Here is a 26,126-nt window from a genome sequence, read left to right on the forward strand (position 1 = left end):
AGCATAGTTGCTTGATTTTCAGCTGTGCCAGGAAATGGGTTCTTACTAAGGCACGGTACATACTGCCCTGAAAGGGTGGGCTGGAGATGTCTGTTTTTCCCCCAGAGGAACGCCGCAGCAGCCAAACCGTGCAGTGTCCCTCCACAGTAAAAGGAACAGGGAAAATCCAGGTTCTTTTTATGACACTGTACAGATGTCACAAGTGCACATTAGAGCACTCGTGATGTAAGTGACGCACAGTGACATCTGTATGGTGCGCATCGCTTACGTCATGGCGGGGCCCTTGCAGACAGGACGCCGCCATGATGCTGCCATCATCATGTGCTAGGGTTCTGGAGCATGCGGATGCTGCGCACTCAGGAAACCTAGTATCGGTGGTGGCACGCCACTTTCAGCCGTCTGTCTCGGGCCTAATATAGTATTGCCCTTCATACATTCCTTCTTCAATGAGGGTTGCTCTACAGAGATGGATTTAAATGCTTATCATTTAAACAATATTGAGCATCAAGTAAATTATTAAATTGCATTCATTAATATGTTAGATATGTTCCTCATTGGAGTTTCCTGCTGCAACATTTTCAACATGACCATGAAACTCTTTCATTTGAAGGACAGAAATTCATATTTTGTGGGGATGGGGGGTGGGGGAGAGGACAGGTCACGAACCACATATTTGTCTTGCAATGTGGCTTTGTTCTCTCATCTCCATAATTCCTTCTTTGCAAATCTCTATTCCAGACAGGATCCTGTTTCATTTTCAGCTATGAATCTGGAAGTGTAATTTAACTTATCTGACACAAATATCATGCACTGGGGAATTATTGTGGACAATCTATAAGAATAGAGCGGAATAATAATAATAATAATAATAATAATAATAATAATAATAATAATAATATATTTTTATTTCCCGCCTCTCCCTATGGATCAAGGTGGGATTACAAGAGTACATACATTATACAGAATAAGATGCACTTCACCTTTTCAACTCTAATAATTTCCTCCAATTCTCTTCAAGAAATATCTAATCTGCCCTTCAAAAACACTGCTCAGTAAATGCAGGTATACCAACACAACTGATAAGACTGAGTGAAGTTCAACCCAATTCATGAAATTTAAAGTACCTGTGGACGTGACAGAAAGCCTTCATGAAAGAGTTTCTATTGCCCTATCTAGAAGCATTCCTGTGCAGGAAGTATTTAACCACTGCTCTAGTTAACCTTGCAGGTTACCTGATACACTGGGGAGAAAAAGATGTGAATTGTACTATTTAGATAGATTTATAATGTTTTTGGTATTATCGGTTTCTCTTTGTCTTTCTACAGATTATAAATATTACTTAAGGCCCAAACATTTGGCCATAAAGGGGAGGTTTAGCACCTCCTCTTTGATTGCCAGATGGGGGCTGCAGGAACCATACACTGCAGACCTGATCCATTGTTTTTCTGGCACAAAAAGAAGGTAGCTTCTTTTTGTGCTGGGAAAACCCCCCGCCTTTTCCACCACTGCTGCAGCTTTTTGATGCTCCTGGGTGTGCGGTGTCTAAACACCACACTGCCAGAGCACCAAAAAGCTGCTCCCATGTGGGCAGGATGATGTTGGCTTCAGGGATGCATGGGGTGTGCATCGTCCGTACGCCACGCCCCCATGCCTCCGGGAAGCCAGCATATTGTGCTGCTCTGCACCAGCCCAAAAACAAGTAACAATTTCATCCTAGACACAATAATCTGCTTTCCTTGTAATTACTGACATCTGTGCGCAATTGCTACAAGGTTCTGATGGAGGTACCTGCATGCATACTGGATAATGGCTAAGATACACAGGTTCACAGACTTCAAGTAAGTTGAAGGTAACTTGACAGCAAATATATATATTTAAAACAACTACTTACTGATACACTTGGGCTCTGGGCTCCATCCTGTTTCAAGACACTGTGTCTCTCCCTCCGGACTTCCACTAGGAGTTGTGTAGCCACTCCGACAGCTATAGCGTGCATACTGTTTAAGAGAAAACTCAGGCCTTCTTTCATTGAAAAAGCCATTAGACGGAGAGACATTTTTACATCCACGTGGAATTTCTAAAAGTGAAGAAAAAAAAATATTAAGTGTGTGTGTTCATGCGTGCAAATATATATATATATAAACAAACTTAAACCTGGATTTTGTATCCATGTACTTTTTTTTTTACATATCAATGACAATATTCAGACTTATTGAGTCAGATCCCCCCAAACTGTCCTATGAATGTATTAATGTAGGTGAGAACCCAAAATTCTAATTTTTAAAAAAATGTATCTGAGAATCCATTACCAGGAAAGTTGGCTAAAATTTCTGTGTAACCTATTTTTTAATAGGCTGAACATATGCACAAAGAAAGTGCCACTGATTGGAAAAAGTTGGAATGCTGTTCTTCTGACATTTTATTTTTTCTAATACTTCTTCCATGTTTGAAGAAGAGAGAGGCAGATAAAGGTCAGCCTCTCTCAGCCTAGCAATTGCAGTGACCTCCTGAGAGTTCTTCACTCCCCTCTCCCCAGTCTTTGAGGAGGAGGAGAGAGGAAGAGTGAGGAAGAGCAAAGTCAGCAGCTATCAACCACTGGACATAGGCTCTGGCTCAACTTCTGTCTTGAGATTCAAGTGATACTTAGGTCTGGAACAGACAGGCCGTTCGTGATGGCCTCGTCATGTGCTAGGGTTGCCTCAGTGCGCTCCACTCACATACCCCACAACCCTAGCACGTGATGAGGGTGTAATCATGGCAGCCTCCTGTCTACATGGGGCCCACCATGATTACATCACACATGCACTGAGTCCAAATGGTGCGGCATGTGTGTGACATCTCCGCGCTGCCCCATGCCGCTTACGGCAGCCTGAGCACAGCATGGGAAGGAACTTCAAAACAAAGCTCATTCCAGGCATGCGCCTTATTCCTGCAGCCACCAAATGGCTGCAGGAATGACGCCAGGGAGAAAGGGGATGAGCAGCCCTTTTCTCCCATGGCTGGCTGCATCTGTCGGGGTGTCCTGGGGCATGAAGCCCCAAGGACATCCCTTTTCGGGACCACAGAGAAGGGTCATTTTGCCGCTTCTCCATAGGCCTGAAAAGCACCGGATTGGGGCTTCTGGGCTGCCAGTGTGGCTGCCCTGGCCCCAATCTGTGCTGCAAAGCAGCAGCTGCAGGCTGCCCCTAAGGGGCGGTCTGTACTGTGCCATATTTACCATGCTTTGTGCCTTCCCTCTTTCTTTCTTCAAGTTTAGTTCTCAAGTGCATTTTCCCAAGATGGATCACGGAAACTCTGTCCACTGCATTTGGAAAACTATACCAGAAATAAATTATTTTAAATTAAATTGGCCTGTAACAGAAATTTCAGGAAATTTAAAGATCTAGGCCTGGCATAACAACGATTGACAAGAGGACCTAGTAAATTGAAAATCCATAAGTTTATTTCCAATTGTCGACAAAGGAAAACATTGAACTCAAATTCCAAAAAGCTGAGATCCCGAACAAGACAAAATGGCTCTTTTTATATTATTGAAGACAAAGAAGCTTCTTCAATACACCTGATTGGCTAATTACAATTTAAACATACAGATTTCTTACAATCAGAACAGAAATACATGCATACATTAAAACTGCATCATCACTCCTTACCCCCCCCCCCCTCCTTTAGGAATTTAGTAGCTTTCCTTCTAACCTTGCTTCTGAACATCAACAATGTATCCTTATCTTAAATTGTGTATATTATGTCTAATTTTGTTGGTGCCAGCTCCTTATGGGTCATGATGCTCTTTTACTCCTTTGCTCTAATTTTTTCTAAACTCAAAGCTTCTATTTTAAAAACCTATTTTTCTTTAACCAAAGCGACTCCATGTTTCTATGGATTTTTATTTCAACAAGGAATTTCCACCACAGACCTTTCTTATGAGAGCCCTAGGGCTCCATAGCTACAACTAGGTTAATCAGTTCAACTACTTATTTATCTATGTGTTTGCATACACAAACATGTACCTATTTATCTCACATTACATGTCAGCAATAGTGTTCCTGTGTGAATATGCTTTATGTAAAAGTGTCTGTGATGGTTTTTATACGTTCCTCCTCTATCATCATTCTTGGTGAACTACCATGGGTTTTCAGCTGTAAGTGCATCACTAACCTCTCCTTCAGCTGTGTAAAGAAGACCAAGAAAGCTATAACCTGCAAGAGGTCAAAAGGAGTAATGTCAGACGAGATATTGTTGGATAAAATAAACTAAGTCCACCTTACCTACTGGAGCAATACATCTTGGAGTGGGTAACCAGCCATTTTTTGTGCATTTGACTGTTGCTTGCTGATTTGCAGGATAGTATCCCCTATCACAATGAATTGAAATATCATCACCCTCTATGAATACAGCATTCCATGAATAGATTAATATACCATGTTGAATTTGTTGTGGATTACACTTTTCTAAAGGCAGGAGAAAAATTATGTTGTATCATTTATAGAATAGTATAAGGAGTCAAAACTTATTTATACAACAGGCAGACAGGCATTATTGTATACATGTATTCTTGGCAAATGTTTAAAAAATGCAGGAAATCATACCTTTTTCTTTTTACAGTGTCATTCTTGACTAGGTTGAAAGGAATGCTGCAAAGCTAAGTGTTAGGTGAATCTCCAGAGACCCTCTATGGCTGAAGATCAATTCCGACAAGACAAAGATGGTTCTGGTGAGCACTTCTTCTTTTGATTCTTTTGCCTTATGTATTGGTGTTCAACCCGATCAGTAGGACAGAGTTGTATTCCCACTGAAGGGTCAGATCTTATATGTTCTTAGAAGCCCATGTTAATGAGAGTGGTTAGCTTTGGTTGGCATATTGGCTGCAACCTGTTCTTCAAAGAAATAGCCTTGCCCCAATAGATACACTACTGGGATTCATGGCATGTGGACTGGTGACTGCAGTGGCTTTTTGGGATTTTTGCTTTTTATGATGTTTTCTTAATCTTTCCTCTAGGAAGGATCATCCCATTCTCACATTATCTTTCCAGGCCCAGATGAAGGCCCCAGACTTTTTATTTATTTATTTTTTAAAAAAATTAAAACTGTTCTCCATTACATTTGTTTTATGGCCCTTTGATTTTTTCAGGTATTTTACAGTGCAGTTACTCAGTCTAGTACAAGTCATTTGACTTGGGTTAAGCAGTAAATCTCCACTATCCATCTCAGTCAAGGAGCAGAACCCTCTTTCTCTTTCCTTTCATTCATTCTCCTTTCTCAAAACTGCAAGAGAACTTTATGCCCCTAAGAAAAAGCAGTGTATTGATGTAAAGCCCATAATAGAATATCTTTTCCAAGAAGATGGATAAAACTCAGAAGTGCCAGCAGCAGATTTTGGACTGGCAATGAAACCTGCTTCTCTGAAGGGATTTACCCCATTACCAAAACTTGTCTCCAGTTCTGCATGCAAACGTCAATAACTTTGCATTTTACAACTTGAAACAGAGTGTAGAAAGTGACCACAACAAAAGGCCCTTTCTCTTGTCCCTGTTTCACTGCTTTTTAAAAATGAACTTTCCACAAAACTAAAATGAAACAACACAGAAGACACATGTTGGGTTTAGACATGATTATTTCTATCCTTGTTAAGGGAGTAGAAAATATTTACTTACTGAAGCATTTGGGTTTTGGATTCCAACCATTTTTAGTGCATGTTATTGTATGCCATTCCTTTTTATCTGCTGCCAGAAAACCACTATTACATATGAAGTAAAGCCTGTCATTCACTCTCTTTGGAAACTGTGTTTCTGGCTCATCGTAATATAGTCCTCCATTCTGTATACGAGGATATCCACACAGGTTAACTTTGGAAAAGAACATAGAGGAATAAATTAAGCCATAATAAATATGAATATTCCAATCATCTGTTGCTTTCCTTCACAGTGTTTCAAGATGATTGCACAAAGCTTCTTTCCTAATGCTGTTGTAGATTTTTAAACACCCCAAACAGCAACAATTCTTATCACATTACCATGAAATTGCAAATTGATAACAGGCTGGCTATGGATCTTATCGTGCTACCGTTTGGTTTACCCATTAACTATCTGAGATTAATCAGTAAAAGTCTTGTCTTTGGCAGTGGGATATGTGCAGTGAAAGTCCTTTAAATTCCATTTTTACTGCACAGGATGAAATAGTTGGCTACTCAGCACTAAGAAGTTTTGCTTTCAATGGGAATGGTGTGTGGGTATGTTGTCCATGCAGTGAAAGCCCTTTAAATCCCCTTTCAGGTGCCCAAGATGGATTGCCTCCCCAGCAGTAAGAAGTCTTCTGTTCTTTAGGAATGGGGAGGGGTGCGGTGAAACCAATTTAAATCCTCTTCTTTCTGAATTACACCTGAATGACCTTTGGCATATACGTCAATAATGAGCTAACCGTGGGATTGACAGCTATTCATGGGATTTTTGCCATTCATTAAAAGCAGCAGCAGAAGCACAAATTAACTACTGGATACCTATTGCCTAGACAAAATGTGGTGCAAAAATCCCATGATTACAGTTTCAATCCCACTTCTATCCTGCTGTTGAGGAACCATGCAATAATCTCCTTTATATCTTTTGCACTGGTGTTCTCTGCATAGCTCTAGAGAAATGGGATGCTTATTTCTTGCATTTTTAAGCTCGAAAGAAACAGATTTCTTCTGACCTGCAGTGAAAATGACTGCATCCTTTCCCACTACTCTGATTTGGAAAGGGTAGGAAACAGTACCCAAATTCTGTTCCAATGGCCTCCTTCTTTTCCACTTTTCCATGTCATATAACTTCACACTGAATACTTACTTTGTCATTCCATAATGACTGAGTAATGAACTAGCACTTGAAATAAGGAAGGCTAAGAGATCTCAGAAAATGTGAGACTGTACAATGACCACTTTTTTCCAAGATCAGAGAGGCAAAGAACTAGGATTTAGAATGAAGAAGGCTTAAGAGGAGATTCAGTATCAGCAATTCCCATTATGTGTATATGAAAGAAAGCAGGGAAATCAATTCAGCAAATCAGACTTTTGCTACTTTCTGAATTCCTCTTGGCCTATAGTTCTTATACAAAGTGTCACACAGTTGTTCACCCCCAAGAGGTTTCTTGGTCTTTTCCAACTGGTCCAAGCATATGCACAAAAACAATGTGCACATGCAAGAATTATGTGTTTTACATCTCTTCACAACTGTCCATTGCACAAGCTGTCTTGTCCTTCCCATCATATTCCAAAGAGCTTCGTCACCAGTGGCAGGGAAGAAAGCAGTCCTGAAGGCATTCTAGTTTGTCTGTCCCACACTGAGAAAAGGTGTGGAAACACTAATTACCTGTATCCACAGTAGGATCAAGACAATTTACACAAGTTTGTCATCCTTATTTTTGTTACGAGTGCCCTCCTACGTAGGAAATGAATGCAAATAGTTGGGACTTCAGACTGCCCTTTCTCTGTGGAAAAGTTACATGGCTAATGCAATGTCCAGTACCTCTGTTCCTTTGTCTCTATAATTTCCCCTTTCTGATTCCCATGGGTTCTGGGTGGAGGACAGGGAAGCAGAGGCTGCATATGGGAAGCCCAGAAACTCTTAGACTAAAAACTGAGGTTACCCTCTGGTATTCCTGATTTCAGTGCTTCCTTTACATCTAGGGATGTCACATGTACTTAATAAAGGTGTTGGGAAAGTAAACACCATTGTTTGGCTAACTCTAGGCAGGATCAGGAGGAATGCAGTTCACTTATAGTCTGCCACAAATAAGCTGTGCCTCCATTTATACTACAAGCCACTGTCCATGCCTCCTTCCCCTTTCTGAAGTTCGGAAACAGGATATGGGGCTTGGAAAGGAAACAGGTGGGATTTTTTCCCCTAGTACTGGAACTGGAACTACCACAGCCACAGACAGTTGCTCCTATGGAAAAACATTCCACCAGGGCTTGAGAAATGCTTTCTTCTCTTCTTATTCCAAGGTAATGCTCTGGCCTTAATATAAAAGAAAAAGGAGACAGTAGAAGGAACTTTCTAAGAGGACGCAAAACTTTAGCAAGCATTCAAATCAAAGGTGCTGAAAAAATTCTTAAGCCTTTTGCAATATAAATGAAGCGATATAATTGGAAACAACATTTCACAGGGCAAAAATCCCAGTCATCATCTTGACAGTGGATTATCTCCATCAAGGAGACAACCCCACCCTCAGCTTCTTCCAATATATAGAGCTCCAAAATCTTCCTTCTAATGATAAGTAGGCCATTCATGAACTATGGAGTAAACCACAATAATTATAAGTTGTCTGTATTTTGAAACAACAAAGCTACTTACGTATACATGTTGGAGGAGGGTGCCAGCCACGTGCAGTGCACACAGAGGTACCACTGCTCTTGTAGCCATCTTCGCACAATATATTGATTGATTCTTGATATTCATACTGCAACTGCTCTGGTTCAAAGTTGCCATTAAGAATTTGTGGTGGTGAACATACAATCTCTATGGAGGAACATAAATAGAGTTGTCACTTGGTCAACAAAAATTTTGAAGCATATTACTCTGTTGGCCCTCACCTATTATTGACCATATTCCCACTATGCCTCGTGTGAGAAATTAAAGTACAGGATTTTCTGATGCTTGGAACAGAGCAAATAAAACACATTCAGTGGATAGGGATGAAAATGAAAGACAGATTGAAACAACAGGCTATGTTTTGTCTAAAAGAGGGTTAGTCAACTGCTAGTCTATGTTGTATTCTTCCCCTAAAGTAAGTGTAGATGGCTACATCCTGTAGAACTACCAATACTTGTACATTGTTTCCACACACATAAAAGTGGTTTACAAATGTTTACTGTTAGATATTGAACCCTTTAGAATTTTGGGTTAAAAATTCCTTAAGGCCAAAGAAGTTTCTTATAAAACTCTCACTGTTATGTGGCACCATATTTATTGCAAAGTCTTACCACATATGATAGGCAAGAAAATTTTGGTCCCTGAGCAGCTTCTGAAGAATATGAATATGAAGAACATATGTATACAATGTGACAATTTTAATGGTGACAACTTAATATGAAAGAAGAGAGATTTGCTGCTAGTATTAAAATATCAGAATATCGTCAGAGTCCCAGAGGAGTTAACCTTCGATAGGATTTAAAAAGTATGGAATCCTAATTAACTGAGAGTTCTTAAAACACTGACATAAAGAATCAAGGAATTAGTGGAGCTTGTTAAAGAAGCCTAATTTGATCACCATCGATGTTTAAACCAATCAGTTATATATTCATATTCAAAAAAATATGACTAAAAGAAGAAATACTTTAGACCACTAAACTAGTATTTTTTAAAAATAAAAATTACATCAAGCTAAAGCAATTTGATTTTATTCTCCAAAAGGATTTCAAGCAAAACAAAATGTTCTTGTACCCTAACATCTTTGGGAGGAGAGACAGTAATAAGGAAAAAATCGCCTCCTTGGGCTTTCATAACTCCCATATGCCAGAGAAAGGGCAGGTGCCTTTCCTTAAATATTGTGTTTATAAAGGTTTATATGACAAATAAATGAAATGATAAACATTTTAAAATTTCTCCCCAAATGTAAGAGACATCTTTTTCAACCCGTTAACCCAGGACTGGCAAACTGCAGCAAGAACTAATTTTCACTTCAGTAATTTCCTTCTGATGGCCTCTGGTGTCATATTTTCCGCAGAAAATGGGTCAAAAAGTGACTGGAAGCCTATTTTCAATTTGCACTGCCTGCATTTTCAACCAACTTTCTGCATCCCTTTTTTTTCTTGAGCTTTTGGGGAGTTTTAGATTTTTTGGAAAGGAAAACTGACAAATTTGGGTGGTGTTTTACTGTGTTCTGGAAGGAGCAAGTTTGTTCTCTGTTGTTCCAGAGACTAGGACCCGGAACAATGGATGCAAGCTACAGCAAAAGACCTTTCAAGGGTTTTTACCCCACAACTTAAATTGGAGGGGTGTCTGTGGGCTTTGGGAGGGGTTTAGGGCTTTGGGCACACACAAAGGGAGGGATCAGGAGTCTCACGTGGCACATGGGCCACACTTTCCCCTCCTCTGCCTTACTTCAACCTCACTCACAATAAAGTTGCAATCCTGTGGACATTTATTAAGAATTAAGTTCCTACTCAATACAGTGGGATTTTATTCCAAGTAAATATATCTAAGTTTAAACTGCAACCATAGAAGCGCTTTGAGTTAGAAACATACAGACCTATACATTCAAGTCTTGTATTCCATCCATCTCGAGTGCATGTTGCTTCATCTCTATCTGCAGGTTTATAGCCTACTTTACAGTCAATTTGTATTCGGTCACCATTCTTGTAAATGGTCTTTGAAGTTCTTATACTGCCATGAGCAATACTATCGGCTTCACATGTTATTTCTATAACAAAATATAATCAAACATTTTTGAGTAGAACTTTCTCTTATTATCTGAAGATAAATGATCTGAATATAGTTTTCTCAGAGATACTGTTTAAGATAATATTACTGCATTGCTATTTCTTTAGTTTTAAGTTCTTCTCTGAATGCAGTATGAATCACATAACTATACTGTAATAGTGGATGAAAATCTTCTTATCCTTCTAATTGACAAATGAGCCATATCCTAGCCTAGCAAAAGGAAGTAATTGAATAATTTCCAATCAGTAATTTCAAAGGTTCATCAAGCCCTCACTTCAGTCAGGCAAAAATTATCAAAATGTATGGAATTTCAAATAAATAATATCCATATAAATATAAACTTCAATGCTTCTTTTAAACATGACATTTTTATTCAACTAGGAGTATTAAGCTATGAAACTAAGCTCTTTTAACTTCATACTTTGAGTTGCTGCTTTCCTTTTCCCTTTCCTTGCCTACCCCACTAACCGATGCATGTTGGTACATCTTCACTCCAGTTTCCATCAGATGTACAAACAATTTGATTGGAGCCCTTGATTTTGAAGTTCTCATTACATTCAAATCGTAGTAGGTGTCCATAAAGAAAATCTTGATCCAGATCCATTATTCCAGTCATAAGGATCTTTCCATTTTTTGGCTCTTTTACAGGGTAACACTTTGTTACTGGAAAAGAAGTAACATTGTAATGTACAGTTTAGCAGGATGAATTAAAGAAAAACAGAAGAAAAAATGACTTCGGAATACAGTGAATGTAATATAAAGTTTACTCTATCCTCTCTTTACTTTACTTTTGACTCTTTATTCTATGTCCCAATAGTTTAAAATAATACTCCCTCTAAAATTTTTAAGAGTAATTGGGAAAAGGAAATTACATAAATTATATAAATTCAACAACAACAAAAAAGAAAAAAAAAAGAAAAGAAATTTATAGAAGCCAAACAATTTTTTGTGTCTGTTTAACTAATTATTCCTTAATATATCAGTTGAATTCAAAGAATAGTAAATTGATTAGATTTTATTGGGAATAGCATGAATGCATGAATTATAAATTATACTATATTTGGAATTTTTGAAATCTTTGTAGTTAAGGGATTGTAACTACAGCAAAAGTACAAGATATATTGTCTGATTATTGTTGCTTGCTGTTAATATTGATTCAATTGATTTCAGAATCTAAATTTGTGTTAAGTAAAATTTTATAAAATAAGAAGGCATCAGGGGGAAAAAGGATGGACTTAGTCCCAGATTCAAGTAACAAACCAAAGAAGAGGCTCAATGGAAGGAGCAGCAAGAATAACAGACCAGAATATGCTACTTCTATAAGAAATAAGGAAAATGAGACCAGAGATGAAAGAAATTAAACTTGAAATGAAAGAAGAGTCAAAGAAACTAGACAAGAATTAAGAGGAGAAATAAAAGAACCAAGGGCAGAGATAAGAAAAGACCTGAAAAACGAACTGGATAACTTTGGGAAGAGAATGGAGAAGATATCTACAGATTTACTTAATACACAAAAAGAAGTAGAAGAATGAAAAGAACAAACTATACTTTTGGAGAAGACATCTAAGGATACAATTCAAAAACAAGAACAACAAAAATGGATCTGACAAACAAACTAAGATACAGAGAAAGATGTATAAAAATTAGAGGTTTGCCGCAGATAAAGAACAAGGACTTATACAAGAGAATAGTAAAAACATTAGCAGAATATATAGGCTACACCAAGGTAAAATGGAAATGGAAATAATTTGAATTCACTCCAAATATTTTTTTCTATGTCAAAGAAAGAGGAATAGCCAGAGACATAGTATTATGCTTAACAAGAACATGAAGAAGAGAGTTAATAATTCAAAAAAGCTATGAATCAGAAGTCTGGAATGAAAATAATGAAATTAAAATATTCAAAGACATGCCACCAGCAATTATGTTAGAAAGACATAAGTACAAAATTTTAACACAGCTCTTAAAGAAAAAGAAAATTGGCTACAGATGGGAAAGGATAGAAGAACTTTCTTCCTTATGGAATCAGAAAAGATTTAATATTGAAACAGTGGAAAAAGCAAAAGAAATTATACAGAAAAAAGAAAGAGAAAAAAAGAAGAAGGATTAGGACTTCAACAGATAACATGCTTTGGAGCACAACAAAAGAAGAAAGGACAAGAGCAGAAGGAAAAGTCCAGACTGGAAAGGGGAATAGAAAAGGAAGAGGCACCGATAAGACAAGAAAAGACAAGACAATTTGAATCAGATCAGGAATTGGAAAAGGAACCAGAAGAAGAAAGTGAAAATGAAACAGAAGAAGAAAAAGACAAAGGACAAGAAAATAAAGAGAAGAACAACACAGAATAATACTAAAACAGAATAAAACAAAACACACATTTAAAAGAAAAAGAGATAAATAAATAAACTTAAAAATGAAATGGCGAGATAGAATAAATTAAATGTGTCCTGGATGGGGAAAATCTCAACTATTAAAATGAACCTTTTGTGAAGGATGTTGCTTTTATTTCAAAATTTGCAGATTATAACTAATTATGTCCCTTTCAGCACGTGGAATAAGGATGTTTCAAATTTATTATGGTCAGGAAGAAAGCCAAGGGTAAAAATGAAATTGATGCTTGATACAATTGAAAGAGGTGGCATGTTGTTACCAAATTTAAAATTATATTATTATTCCTGTAGTTTAAATTGGATTATGGATTTGGTATATTTAAAAAGAAAACGATTATTAGAATTAGAAAGGCCTGGCATGAGATATGGATGGCATAGATATCCTTTTTATGATAAAATAAAGATTAATAAAGAATTCAGTACTCTGAATATAATAATATAATAAGAAAATATTGATAATCTGACAAAAAATTAAAAATAGATTGGGAAATAAAAATTCCAGTATGAGCATCTCCAAATGAAGCCCTATTTAATAGAGCCCAGATATTCCAAAATAGATGGTCAACATATGAGGATATAACAAAAGAGGAAAAATAAGAAATAAGAATGAAATCAGAAATCAGAAAAAAAAATTGATTGAAGAGGAAAGTAAAAAAATTGTTTTATACAGACAGTTGAAGTTAAGGTTTATGGAGAATAATAAGGCAAAGGGGATTGGAGACTGGGATAAAGAATTTGAAAAAATTATAAAAGCAGGGGGCTCACATCAGGTAGCCAAATTTTATAAATTACTGTTACAGTATGAACTAGAAGATGAAACAGTTCAACATTATATGGTGGAGTGGGCAAAAGATATTGGACAAAACATAGAATTACAAGAATAGGAAAATATGTGATCATGAAATTTGAAATTCACAATGAGTTATGATCTAAAAGAAAATTTTTATAAAATGCAATTCCAGTGGTATCTGATGCCTTATAGGAGAGCAAAAATGTTTTAAAATGCAGCAAACACCTGCTGAAAATGTGGTTTTGAAATTGCTACATTTTACCACAGCTAGTGGCAATGTCCTATGGCCAGAAGCTGCTGTGAGAAGATTCAGAAACAACTGCAGAAGATTCTCAAAGTGGAATGTTGGCTGGATCCTAAAATGAATCTTTTAAGTATAGTTATAGATGAAAGCCTAAATAACAAATATGGGAAGCTTACATTTTTTTATATAACGACAGCTGTTAGACTGTTATTTGCAGCTAAATGGAAAATGAATGGAATCAGATAAATTAACCCAATTGTTAAGATAAAATTCTTTGGACAAATTTAGAAAAGACTGGGAGCCATTGATAAATTATTGGAAACTCAATTGGGGCCCCATATTGCTGTTAGAACTAAAATAGTTAAAGATTAGAGAAATCAGAAGGAAACAATAGAAAGGAAAATTTTAAATGAATATTTTTAGAAGAATAGAATTTAGTGGATAGGATATAGGAAAAAACCAGGTAAGGATAGATTATTATAGTTGATTATAGATTAAAATAGATTAGATTATAGATCTATTTCTTATAGATTAATGTATGTAGAATATAGAATTTTATAGAATAATTGAATATTATAAATCACAAATTAATCATAATATATCAATTATAGAGTATGGATAAGATAAAACTTTGGTGTTCAAATATTAATGTAGAGAATGATATATTTCCAATGTACTATAATTAAAGCTGTATTAACAGTACCTATGAAGAGATAAGAAGATACAGGAGTGGGGTTGATGTTGAATGTTGTGTAGAAATAATTTTCATTAACTTTGTAATATTTGTTTATTTATTTGTGGTATGTATTTTGTTTTGTTCTTGTCATTTGGTTTTTGTCTGTTTTTTAAATGATATTTGAATAAAGTATTAAACATTTTTAAGAAAACCAAATGAATTCTAATAACTTGACCTAACTTTTGTCCCTTTTTTAGGTTCCAATGCTTACTTCCCAGAGAAAACTCAACAGAGCTAAAATAGAAATAGAACTTATTTTCAGACTCATGAACAGGGATATTCATGTTACCCTCACCATCCCAAAAACAAACTGTCCCAGATTCCTGAAAAGCTACCTGGTAGGATCTTGATCTCTTTGGAGGAATTTTTCAGGGGCACAGGGGACAGAGTTGCCCGTGGAACAAAGAAGACAAACAAGACCCTCTGTGTAAGCTGAAGGAGTTTTGTGCTACTTTGAATACAAGTCATTATCTCAGAAAGACCACTTACTTTCACAATGGGGGACAGCATTGCTCCATCCATCTGCCCGACATTCTCGGTAATTTGTATGGCTGAGCATCTTATAACTGAAAGTTTTTTAAAAAGCCAAACATTTTCAAATTGCAGTACAGTTGCACACTAAAAGCTAATTGTCTAACAATATGAAAGATGCTATGTACTTCAACCCTACAGAATTCCAAGTCATTCACTTTTACATTTACTGGGAAAATGACTATCTTAGCTGAGTTAAGTAAGAGATGGTAAAAATGAACTAGATGAGGGCAAACCAATGGAGGCTTTGCCCATACAAGGCAGAAGTGCTCCTGGTCAATCAAAGGAAAAATTGGGGAATAGGGTACTCAATAAGAATTCTTCTAGGAGTCTTGGAATGAATGATTTTTGGAAGTGAAACTGAGTTGCAGATTTATCCTGATTATATCTTAACTCTGATTTAAGAAGAATCAATTTTAGCCCAATAAGAAAAAAAGTTGAATGGGAAAATGCTGATAGTGATATAGTGTTACTTTCTGTATGAATCTAATAGACACATATTTTCTGTTTACTGGTAAACAATGTGAATGTATAGTACACAGTGTAAAGTAAGACAACTGCGCTACTGCTATATAACTTACATCCATAGCATAGATGTATTCCCAGGAACCCAGTTCTCCCAACAGTGAGGTGAAGTAGATGGGCAGGAAAGAGCACCCCAAAGCTGCTTCTTCAGAAAGTGGATTGAGACCCCGTTGATTGCACCATCCACTACCAAGGTGGGCCCACATGTGCATGCCATAACCACAAGGCATGGCATCAAGCATCTATATGCAGCTTTAGCGTTAGGGGTGCAATGGAGCACTAGTATTATATATGCAGGATTGAAAGTGTGCACTTTCCAGGCTATAGTGGTTTATTTCTGCTTTTCAGCCCAGCTTTCCATCCCTTAGAGTGGCTGCAGTGCAGTTTCTGGGGGCATGTGTCATCTAAATGCCACACTCCCAAAGCAGCTTGAAACCACTTCTTTTGGCCTGTTTGTTTGACCCCAGTAAAGTTCATTCAACCTACTTCAGTCTCAGCATGGTTTTGTAGTTTGGCTGTACTCCAGGATTCAGTCCTGAACCTGGATCCTCAGGATTCAGGAGTGGTCAAGACTGCGTTTACACAATGAAATGTAATGCACCAACCATGAGGATTCCTAGAGACAGCTGATACAGCAATGCCCTAGTTACATTCCATTTGGATTATTGCAGTACTGTCTACTTTAGGCTGCCATTGAAGAATGTTCAGAAACTTCAGCAGATTGATTGTTAATTGCAGCTGGTTACAGGTGGCACATGGCTTCTTTGTTGGAACACCTCCACTGTCTGCCAGCTTTTTCTGAGAACAATTTAAAATGGTGGTTATGGACTATAAAACCCTATATGGCCTGAGGTTATATGAAAGAATGTGTCTCTTCCCCTATGAGTCTGCCCACACTCTGAGATCTTCAGGCAAAGTAATTCTCTCAATCCTGTCATCCTCACAAGACAGCGATTTCGTGGTGGCTACTCCCACATTCTGGAATTGCCTTTGAATTGTCAGACTGGCTCTTTCCTTGTTCCCAGGCTTTAGAACTGTCTTCCAAAGAGTCTGGGCTGCCTCTCTGCCTGAGGTTTTTTTCCTCCTTCCATCAGACCATATCCCTTTCTTCCAAGAGATTTTAAGGACTATTTTACAAGATAAGGGCCTGTTACAGACTGCCAAAATAAAGCTGCTTCGGGTCTCTTTGGAGGTATGCTATTTAAATGATGCATGGGTCCTAAAAGTCCGGAGGTCGCACCAAAGCCACACTCAATTCCTAAGCACCGGAGTGCAGCTTTTGGTGCAGCTTCCGGATTCTTGGGATGCATGCATCATTTAAATAGCATACCTCTAAAGAGACCCGAAGCAGCTTTATTTTGGCAGTCTGTAACAGGCCAAAGGCTTTTCTTAGTCTGCTGAACCACTTTTATCCTTTGCTTTTAAACATATATTTTAACTGGTTTAATTCTATAGACAGTTTTAAACTATTTGAAACAGAACTTCTGGTATGTTTTTAGCTACATATTTTTACTTGTGTTTCTTTTTCGCTTGTAAGCCACCCTGAGGCCCATATTTGGAGAGAAGTCTGGCATAAATAAATACAAAACAAAATAATCTCTGTGAGTTATTGTTATTGTTATATCCTGCTCTTTTCCTAAAATTGGGGCTCAGAGTGGCTTATAATATTAAAAAAGTACAAGTAAAAACATACAAAAGTGATACATTAAAATAAAGCTGTTACAATATTAAAAAAGATTGCATGTTAAAAGAATAAAATACAGTTTAAAAGATAAAAGTGTATCAAACACTTTAAAATAATACAACACCCTGGCCCATTTTTTAAAAACTTCTTGTTTTAAATGCCTGTCTGAGCAGGAAGGTCTTAGCCTGTCGGACGGGCCTGGCATGGAACGAAAGCGGGTGGGAACAGGCAAAGGACGCGTATTACCACACGCTGGAACGCCGCCAGCACTGCCAGAAGTGCCTATTCCATTCCAAAAACATCCCCCAGAGGTCAATTTTCAGGAACTGTTCAGAAGCGTTCCTGAAAATCGGCCTCTGGGGGAAGGATTTAGAATGGAACGGGCACATCCAGCAGCGTTCCAGTGTGTGGACTTTGCCCGTCCCGCTCCTTGCCCACCCCCTTTCATTCCATGCCGGACATTCTAAAGGGCCCGTGCGGTGACCTTAAAGGTCTTAGCTTTTAGCCCTTTTTCTTCGTCAGAAATTCAGATTTGGCTATGTTTGGCTGAAATGATTATTACTTTGTAACTCATCTTTAAAGTTTGTGCCTGGAGGACCAGTTTTCCTCCATGTCTTACTCTTTAATGTTCTTTACTTCATAGTAAATCTTTTTCTTCAGTACTCTGCTTCCTCATTCCTTTTAATGGCCTTAGCTTGGCTAGTGTCTATTCTCACTGCAGGTTACCAGTAGAAGGCCCCAGCAATGTCCCAATGCATTGCTGGGGTGTGACAAGTTAAATCATTGGGTCATGGCAGCATGTTGTTGTTGTTGTTGTTATTGTGGTCTCAAGGAATCCCATCCAGCTCAGAATAGTGGAGTGGGACCATAGAGAACCTTCACATCTTCAAAGACAGCCCCAAATAGAGTGCATTATCATAGTCAAAATGTAACCAAGGCCTGTACCACAGAAACTAGGTCTGATGTCTCAAGGTACACACGCTTTAAATGTGCAAAAGCACTCCTGGTCACTGCAGAAACCTGGGCCTCCACATTCAAATCTGAGTCCAGGATTCCCCCCAAACTGCGAACCTGCATTTTCAGGCAAAGTGTAACCCCATCTAACGCTTACTGAATCCCTATTCCCTGATCTGCCTTCTGACTGACCAGGAGGAGCTCTGTCTTGTCTGGATTAAGTTTCACTTTGTTTGCCCTCATCCACTCCATTACTGATGACAAACCCATTTGTTTGTGTTACTGACAGTCTATGCACAGCAACAGTCCTCAAGAAGCACACTTCAAATTAGTTGATCCTCCCCCTGTCAGCTTTTTTCACATTCCAGATTTCACAACCACCTCCAGACATTAGAAATACAATTTCATGGATAATTCAGTCTTTGGTATTTGGTGGTATAGCTTTACACTTGAGAAACTTACCCAGTGTCCCTTTCTCAGAATTGAATTGTATATTGAGCATTTTCACTTTGTGGGCCATTACTGTTATTTTCATATTTGTTGTAAGATTTTTGTTAGAATGTGGGTGGATTATGTCTCTATGGGTTAAAACAACTGCATCGTTATTCCAACTTTCTAAAATTGTATGTAGCTTGCCAGAAGGTCCTGCTTTGAAGGAATCTACTATTCTTTAATATTTCGTGTATAGTTTTTCCCCCAATATATTGTTTCCATAATTTTTTCCCCATTTTGTTCAGACCATGTATGTTCCCAATTGTTCATTCCCCTTCTCTGTTTAAATTTCCTCTTGATTTCCTTGTGAAAATAGACTGTTGTTCTACCTTTATTGTTGACCTGTTCTGTTTCTTTGCATTTGTTATTATAATAGTTCTCTTTATATTTGTCAACAAGTCACTGAACAGTTTTCTTCACGATTCCTGCTCTATTACTGTCAATTTTTCTGTCCTTAACTGTCATTTTATTAGTCCTTGAATAAATCTTTTTTCTTTTTCTTTTACTACTGAAGCCAAAATTCTGCCCTGATAATGTCCTTGGTTACAATATTCTGACATTGCATCACAAGGGTTTTAACACAGCCAATTATTTATATATGTTATGATGTACTAGATTTCCATTATGGAACTCTTTCAACATAAGAGGTAAACATTAAAAAACAAAAGGGGGGAGATTTACCCTTCATCACATTGATACACAACTCGAGCACCAAAGGAAAAATCTTCTCCTTCAACAAGTTCAAAAGAGCCATACTGCAGATCTCCAGGATTTCCACAAGGTTTTCCTGTAAGTTAAAAATGTAACATATAATATAAAACGGACTGTTAGAAAATGAGGCATTTTGGAGCCAAGCAAGAGGTTGTGAGGAGCATAAGAATGATGTAAGAGGTTGCTGGTTTTGGTGTTATACTACAAAAATGTTTAAATAACTGGAAGGCTAAGCTACAATACATATCACAATAGCATGGTGTTTAAAATTCCGAGTTTTTAAATACTTAAATAATAACAAGCACATGACTAGGAGAAACTCAGTTGGCCCCTACACCCAAAGCCATAAATGCCCACGGTCTGGGAGATTCCTTGCATGATGATGGTTTTTCCAGTTTAGAAGAGAATAGGCATGTGACTTACACTGCTCATCTGAAGGGACCCAGGCTGAGTAAGGCCACTTATGTCATATACAAAATACAAATATTGAGTAGCAAGAAGGTTAATGGTTACAATCAATCAATCAATCAATCAATCAATCAATCAGTCAGTCAGTCAGTCAATCTGTTAGTATCTCACCTTTTCCTAAGAGTGAGACTCAGAAGGAAACAAACAAAAATGCATAAAAAGTATAAGTGAACATATATCTTAAAATCTTATGGTACTTTTTTTATATACAGTGGCCCTTGGTATCTATTGCAGTTTGGTTCCAGATCCCTCCCTTCCACTGGATACCAAAATCCATGGATTCTCAAGTCTCATTAAATACAATGGCATAAGGTAATGGTGTCCCTACTATAAAATGTTTGGGATTTTTTTTTTTTTTTGGAATTTGTATATATATATGTGTGTGTGTAAAATTTCAAGCCATAAATAGTTGAATCTGTGGATAAAGAACCCATTGATAAGGTGGTCTCATTGTAATTTATTTTGTTTTTTTGTAAGTTATATTGTACACCCTTTGGGTCTTACATTGGTAGAAAGGCAGGATAAGAATTAAATCAACAGACAGACAAATAAATACAGATTTAAAATGTTAAGAAATAGGACTAATTGCTGATTTCAAACAAACAAGATATTCATAGCGTTTGCTATACCCTGATAGAATGAATTTTACAATTATTTTGATGACTTACTTCTGCATTCAATGAAAGGTGGCATTTGTTCCCATCTTCCATTATTACATCGCATTCGAAAGCGTCCAACTTTTATGTACCCAGGTCGGCAGTTGTACAGCACTTGTTCATCATGTGAATAGGAATCCTTGACTGACGGGTCTGAAAGTTCTTCACGATCTCTTCTAGGTGGTGGACCACAGCCATTTTGAACTAGATATGAATGAATATCAAGAAAAACAACAAAAAGTCATGCTATTTCCTCATCTGATATGTAGACTGTTGTACTGCAAGGAATCTACAGTAAAAGGTATGGTTGTGCAACAGCATCTGCCGTTAATGGTTGTGAGGTTCTGGAGTACTCCATGTTCACATGTGAAAATCTTAGACTGCTGTCATAGCTTGTCTTCTGCTGCCTACAGAGTGAGTCTTGTCTACCCAAATAACTGACATATTGAAATGAAATGGTAAACAATACCTGTGAAATGTTAAACTTGCCAGATGTCAGACAGATTGGACAAGGGCCCCAGTGTACTGTCAACATTTTAAATACAAACATACTATAAGCTTCTCAGTGATTTACATCAAAGATTCGGTGCATTTCTCCTGTTTACAGCTATTGTGCTTGTATGAAACCATTCTCCTGTCTTTCATTCACAGATGTACAGGAATTTTTTTTAATGAATAAGAAATCAATTTAACTGATTTAAATATTAACAGTGAAATGCTATACTTATATAATCTCAAATAACATCTACTTAATTCACAGGGACTCACTCTTAGGCAGGTGTATACGTGATTGCACCAAAACACTGGTGGATTACACACCGCCATTAAAGTACGCTCGGAGCGCGTACTAGGGTTAGGGAGGTGCGGTGCTTCCGCACCTCCCTAACCCTAATCCGCGCTCTGCGCGTAAAAAATGACGGTGGCTGTTCCAGACGGCCACCACCATTTTTACGTAGCGGACGCTGTGCTTCCGCACGTGTCGTGGCGGCTATGACACCAAGAGTGTGCCAGCGGCGCTTCGCGGCATCACAGCCGCTCCGCGAGAAGGAGCGCCATTTTGGAGCTCCTTTTTTGCTCCATGAGGGAGTCGCGTGGTTTGCAAGCAGCAGCTCCTTCACGCAGCAAAGAGCAGCGCTGGGAGACCGCTGCAAAGCGGCGGTTTGTAACCCACCACTATTTTCCTTTTTTAAAAAAGTATTAATACTTAAATAAAACACATAACATAACATATAAACACACAAAGAGTTATACAGAAAGAACATCCTAAGCTATGCAATTGAATCTCCAGAATCACTATTTTTTTTCATCTCAGACTTGTCTATCAAATTATCATCAGAAGATTGAAAAGGTAGTCAATTATACTGAGACTGTTAATACATATTTTTCCAGGTTGCCATTCCTATTCAACTCATTTTTTGGGCCTAATTATCTATTGTATATTTATTATTATACATATAATTATTTTTATATATATTCATGTACATATCATATAGCTATATGTGATAATAAAAATCTCAGAAAAAAATGGGACTTATTAAATTACCTTCCTTCTGCATATTTACACTAAAATTTTAACTATACACATGTATATCACATACCACCAAATTACACAGGTAAGCTTACCAAAACACTATTTTCCTAATGTGAAGTAAATTGCACCACACAGCATGGATATAAGATTGATTTATATTCCTCATTATACTGTTTCTGAAATTGCAGAAGAATAATACTGAGAAAAATGGGTTTCTTCTGCTTTTGAAATCATGCAGTTGGATTGAATTAATTCCCACTAGAGGGTGCTGTCATACTATCCAAACCAGGGAACACTATAATAAAAACTTAGTCTAAGTCGTTGTTGATTTTCTTTTCTTTTTCCGATTAGTATGTAGGGATGATGATATATAAAGGAAAAGAAGCAAATTCAGAAATGGATTCTTTGCAGTAACATGTTTTGTTACTAGTTGGAATGGTACAGAGGAGGAGGAGGCGGCAGCAGAATGGAATGGTTTATTTAATAATAATAATAATAATAATAATAATAATAATAGATTTTATTTTTATCCCGCTTTTCCAAGATGATCAAAGCGGCATACAGATTAAAATTTCAACACAAAAATACATACATATCGATAAAAACAATGTAAAAAATATCACATTAAAAGCTATTACACAGCCAGCTTGGTTGAATTGATCCAAAAACATTGCGAAAATCGTTACACAATAGGGGGAGAGGGCATAATATCACATGTCATGGGGGGAAAGCTTGGTGAAAGAAAAAGGTCTTAAGGTTCTTTCTGAAAAGGTCCAGGGAGGTGGTGGAATGGAGCTCATCGGGAAGGTTGTTTCCACATTTTTTGGGCAGAGATGGAAAAGGCCCTTTGCGAGGTTGCCACATATTAGGCAGTTGGGACCTTCAGCAGATTCTTCCCGGCTGACCTGAGTGTGCGGGGCGGATTATATGGGGAGAGGCGGTCCTCCAAGTACCCTGGGCCCAAACCATTTGGTCACACAGTTCTCCCTCTGCTGCATTCAGGTGAAATGGTCAATACAGAATAACAGTTCTGAGAGAGAAATTGCTAATTCTTTGGTGCAAGACATACACTGAAATAAAACCAACAGTCTTGTCCTGAAACTTCTGCCAAAACAACACACATGATGAGGTAATGACAATTCCTTAGTTAATTTTATTTTAAAGGAGGTTGAAATGAATTCACGGAGAACTGTTCTATCCGCACCTATTAGCTATGATAGATAAACGTTGATCAATAGTATGTAACCAGTTATTGGAGATAAGAAATAAAGGTAATTGTCTTAGAATTCTTTGAAACATCCAGTTAGGCCATACTTGGCAAAAGTGTGGGGCGTAAGTATGCACCCCATTATTTATGCCGGGGTCTGCCTTCCGCATATGCTCAAAGCTGCAGAAGGAAAGCTCACCTATGGGGAGAACTGACTGTATTTTGTACAATTTAAAAAGGGAGACAAACCTCAAGTATTACATATGTGTCTGAGTCATTCTTTCAAGAAGTATGGAGTCTGGTGTTCTTGAAGTCCGACCACACACTACTTTGAGGCCAGGGAATTTCTCCCCTTCCTCTACAGTTCAAAACTAGGTCAGTTCACAATTTCCCTTCACAACAATGGGGTGTAACTGTAGTCAGGACAAACTCTAGCACTAGTAACAGTAAGACAGGTGGCACAGAGAGAAGAGTCTGAGTGTTATGAAAGAACAGTGAAAAAGGTGGCTTGGTGCTCTCTCCCCTCAATTGTCTCTAGGTGGTTATTTTTCTACTACCTTAAAACTCTTTCAGATTTCTCTTCAGAAACATCTTCCAGGATTAAACCAACATCTTCAGTCCTGTAGAACAGTTCCTAGGGTTGAGAGGGGCAAACCACTGATGTTCTGCAAGGAGTTACACTTCACAAGATGGCATTTAATTTTGAAAATAGATGTAAGAACTGTTACCATACTTATATCAGCCAAAAGAGGAGTAGCTAGAATAGCATGGAATAATGTGCAGAAAGAAGAAGTCTTCAGTTATAAGCCTCTGAACACCGTTTAAAAAGCAGGGAAGGACAACAAAATTAGAGACTGGAGAACAGTAGACCTATATTATAAAACGAATTATAACTTGGATTATAATTTGGATTACATTTCATCTGGACTGTGGCCGACTGTGTAGACTGTGAATTATTTGGTTTGTAAATTTGAAGCACATTTTGATCAATTTGTATTACAAACTGGAATACAGCCAGATTAAATTTGATTACAACTTGGATTACAGTTTGTGTGATTTCAACAATCACAGTTTGAACAATGTTCACCAGGAGCCCTGGTGGCGCAGTGGTTAAATGCCTGTACTGCAGCCATTCACTCGAAACCACAAGGTTGCGAGTTCAAGACCAGCAAAAGGGCCCAAGCTCGACTCAGGCTTGCATCCTTCCGAGGTCGCTAAAATGAGTACCCAGACTGTTGGGGGCAAATTAGCTTACTTGCTAATTAGCTTACTTGCTGTTCACCGCTATGATCTTTGGAATAGCGGTATATAAATAAAACAAATTATTATTATTATTATTATTATTATTATTATTAATGTGAACTTTGAATTATAAATTGGGACTACAAGATGAACACCTCTGACTGTACTAAATTTTTTCTTTTTCTTTTCTTTTTCCATGCTTCATGAAACATGAGTAAGAGAGGAACTTGTGATGCTTGTGATACTGACAAGTTAATTTTGTAGTCCTAAAATAATTTGAAACTGACTTTATTGTACTCTGGGACTGTGTAAATAAAAGACAAAACACAAGATTTATTGTGAAAACTATTGAAAAGAAAGAAGGAGATAGAAGAAAATAGAAAACAGAAGACAGTAAAGAGGGTAGAGTGGAGCTGGAAAGTTTGGAGGGAATTTATAAAGGTGGTGTTAAAAAATTGAGCTATCTGTAAGTTGCTGCTGATTTATGAATAGATGAAGATTCATTTATTATATTTATGAGTTGCTTATCCAGAAATGGTTACAAGAAGTGGGTGCCTATCTGTGAATAATTTAAATCATTAAAGTACAATTTGATACAGATTAGACATAAGAGAAAATACAAAGGAGAAGGAGGGAGTTGTCAATAAGTACCAAGAAATTAATTTGTGTTCTAAACTATAAGTTACTCAAAGGATAGGCAGAATGGCAATGACTACATGGAAACAACCCAAATACAAATAAAGCCACAAGCCCAAACATCTGCTCAAAGACCATCTATGGAGTCAAGTACTAAACCATCAGATTCAAAAATATTAGTTGCAATCCAAAGAATAGAATCTGAAATATGATAAGAACTGAGAGAATCAAGACTGGAAATAAGACAATATTTCGAAAGAGAGATAGATGAATTTAAATAAATGATTATGTCTGTTATAGAAGATGTGAAGGAAATAAAAGACAAGTTTTCAAGCTATGACCTTAGAGAAAACAACTAAAGAAATATCAGCTGCACAAAGTCAAGAAAGAGATATGAATTTGACAAGATAAATAAGACAAGAAAATGTCTGAAAGTAAGAAGCCTAAAAGAGAATGTCTGAAAGTAAGAGGCCTAAAAGGGAATTACAATGAAGATCTTTATGATATAGTGTCAGGCCCAACCTGGCTGAGGATTCAGAGGAGGCCTCTGAGGCTATGCTGGAGCCTCAGCCTGAACCTGAACCTGAGCCTGGTCCTAGCTCTGCTCTGAGAGCTCCAACAGGGACTGTGGCTTTAGAAGACAACCAAAAGCCAGTAATATGGAGATGGAGGAGGATCACATACCTATCTTCAGCCATAGAAGATCAGAATGGGTGTGCCTCCAGTGCACCAAGAGGCTTTATGAAAAATGCCAGCTCATAAAAAAAAACACTTGCACTAATAAGGGCTGAAGATAAAAGACTGGAAAGGATGCCAGAGCTTTTGTCAGATGTTCTCTGAGTTCTCTGGGGGGAAAACTTGTTTCCTGACTTGGTACTGATTTCTCAGCTTGACTCTTTGGACTATGGACTGACCT

General features: G+C 37.5%; 1 protein-coding gene across 1 annotated transcript in view; it reads right to left on the reverse strand.

The window, feature by feature from the left end:
• The window catches only part of CFH (complement factor H), a 164,734-nt gene that overhangs the window by 125,278 nt on the left and 13,330 nt on the right, over nt 1-26,126 (reverse strand). The window contains exons 2-10 of the mRNA XM_089518312.1: nt 20,607-20,798; nt 19,441-19,546; nt 15,063-15,139; nt 10,881-11,075; nt 10,222-10,392; nt 8,325-8,489; nt 5,652-5,843; nt 4,266-4,448; nt 1,892-2,077 (exon numbers count right to left, since the gene is read on the reverse strand). Of these exons, the coding sequence (XP_089374438.1) occupies nt 1,892-2,077; nt 4,266-4,448; nt 5,652-5,843; nt 8,325-8,489; nt 10,222-10,392; nt 10,881-11,075; nt 15,063-15,139; nt 19,441-19,546; nt 20,607-20,798 (1,467 nt within the window). The remainder of the gene's footprint in view (nt 1-1,891; nt 2,078-4,265; nt 4,449-5,651; nt 5,844-8,324; nt 8,490-10,221; nt 10,393-10,880; nt 11,076-15,062; nt 15,140-19,440; nt 19,547-20,606; nt 20,799-26,126) is intronic.

This window comes from Sceloporus occidentalis, unplaced genomic scaffold (genome assembly GCF_023333645.1).
Source record: "Sceloporus occidentalis isolate IW3139 unplaced genomic scaffold, rSceOcc1.0.p SCAF_3, whole genome shotgun sequence".
Taxonomy (NCBI): Eukaryota; Metazoa; Chordata; class Lepidosauria; order Squamata; family Phrynosomatidae; genus Sceloporus; species Sceloporus occidentalis.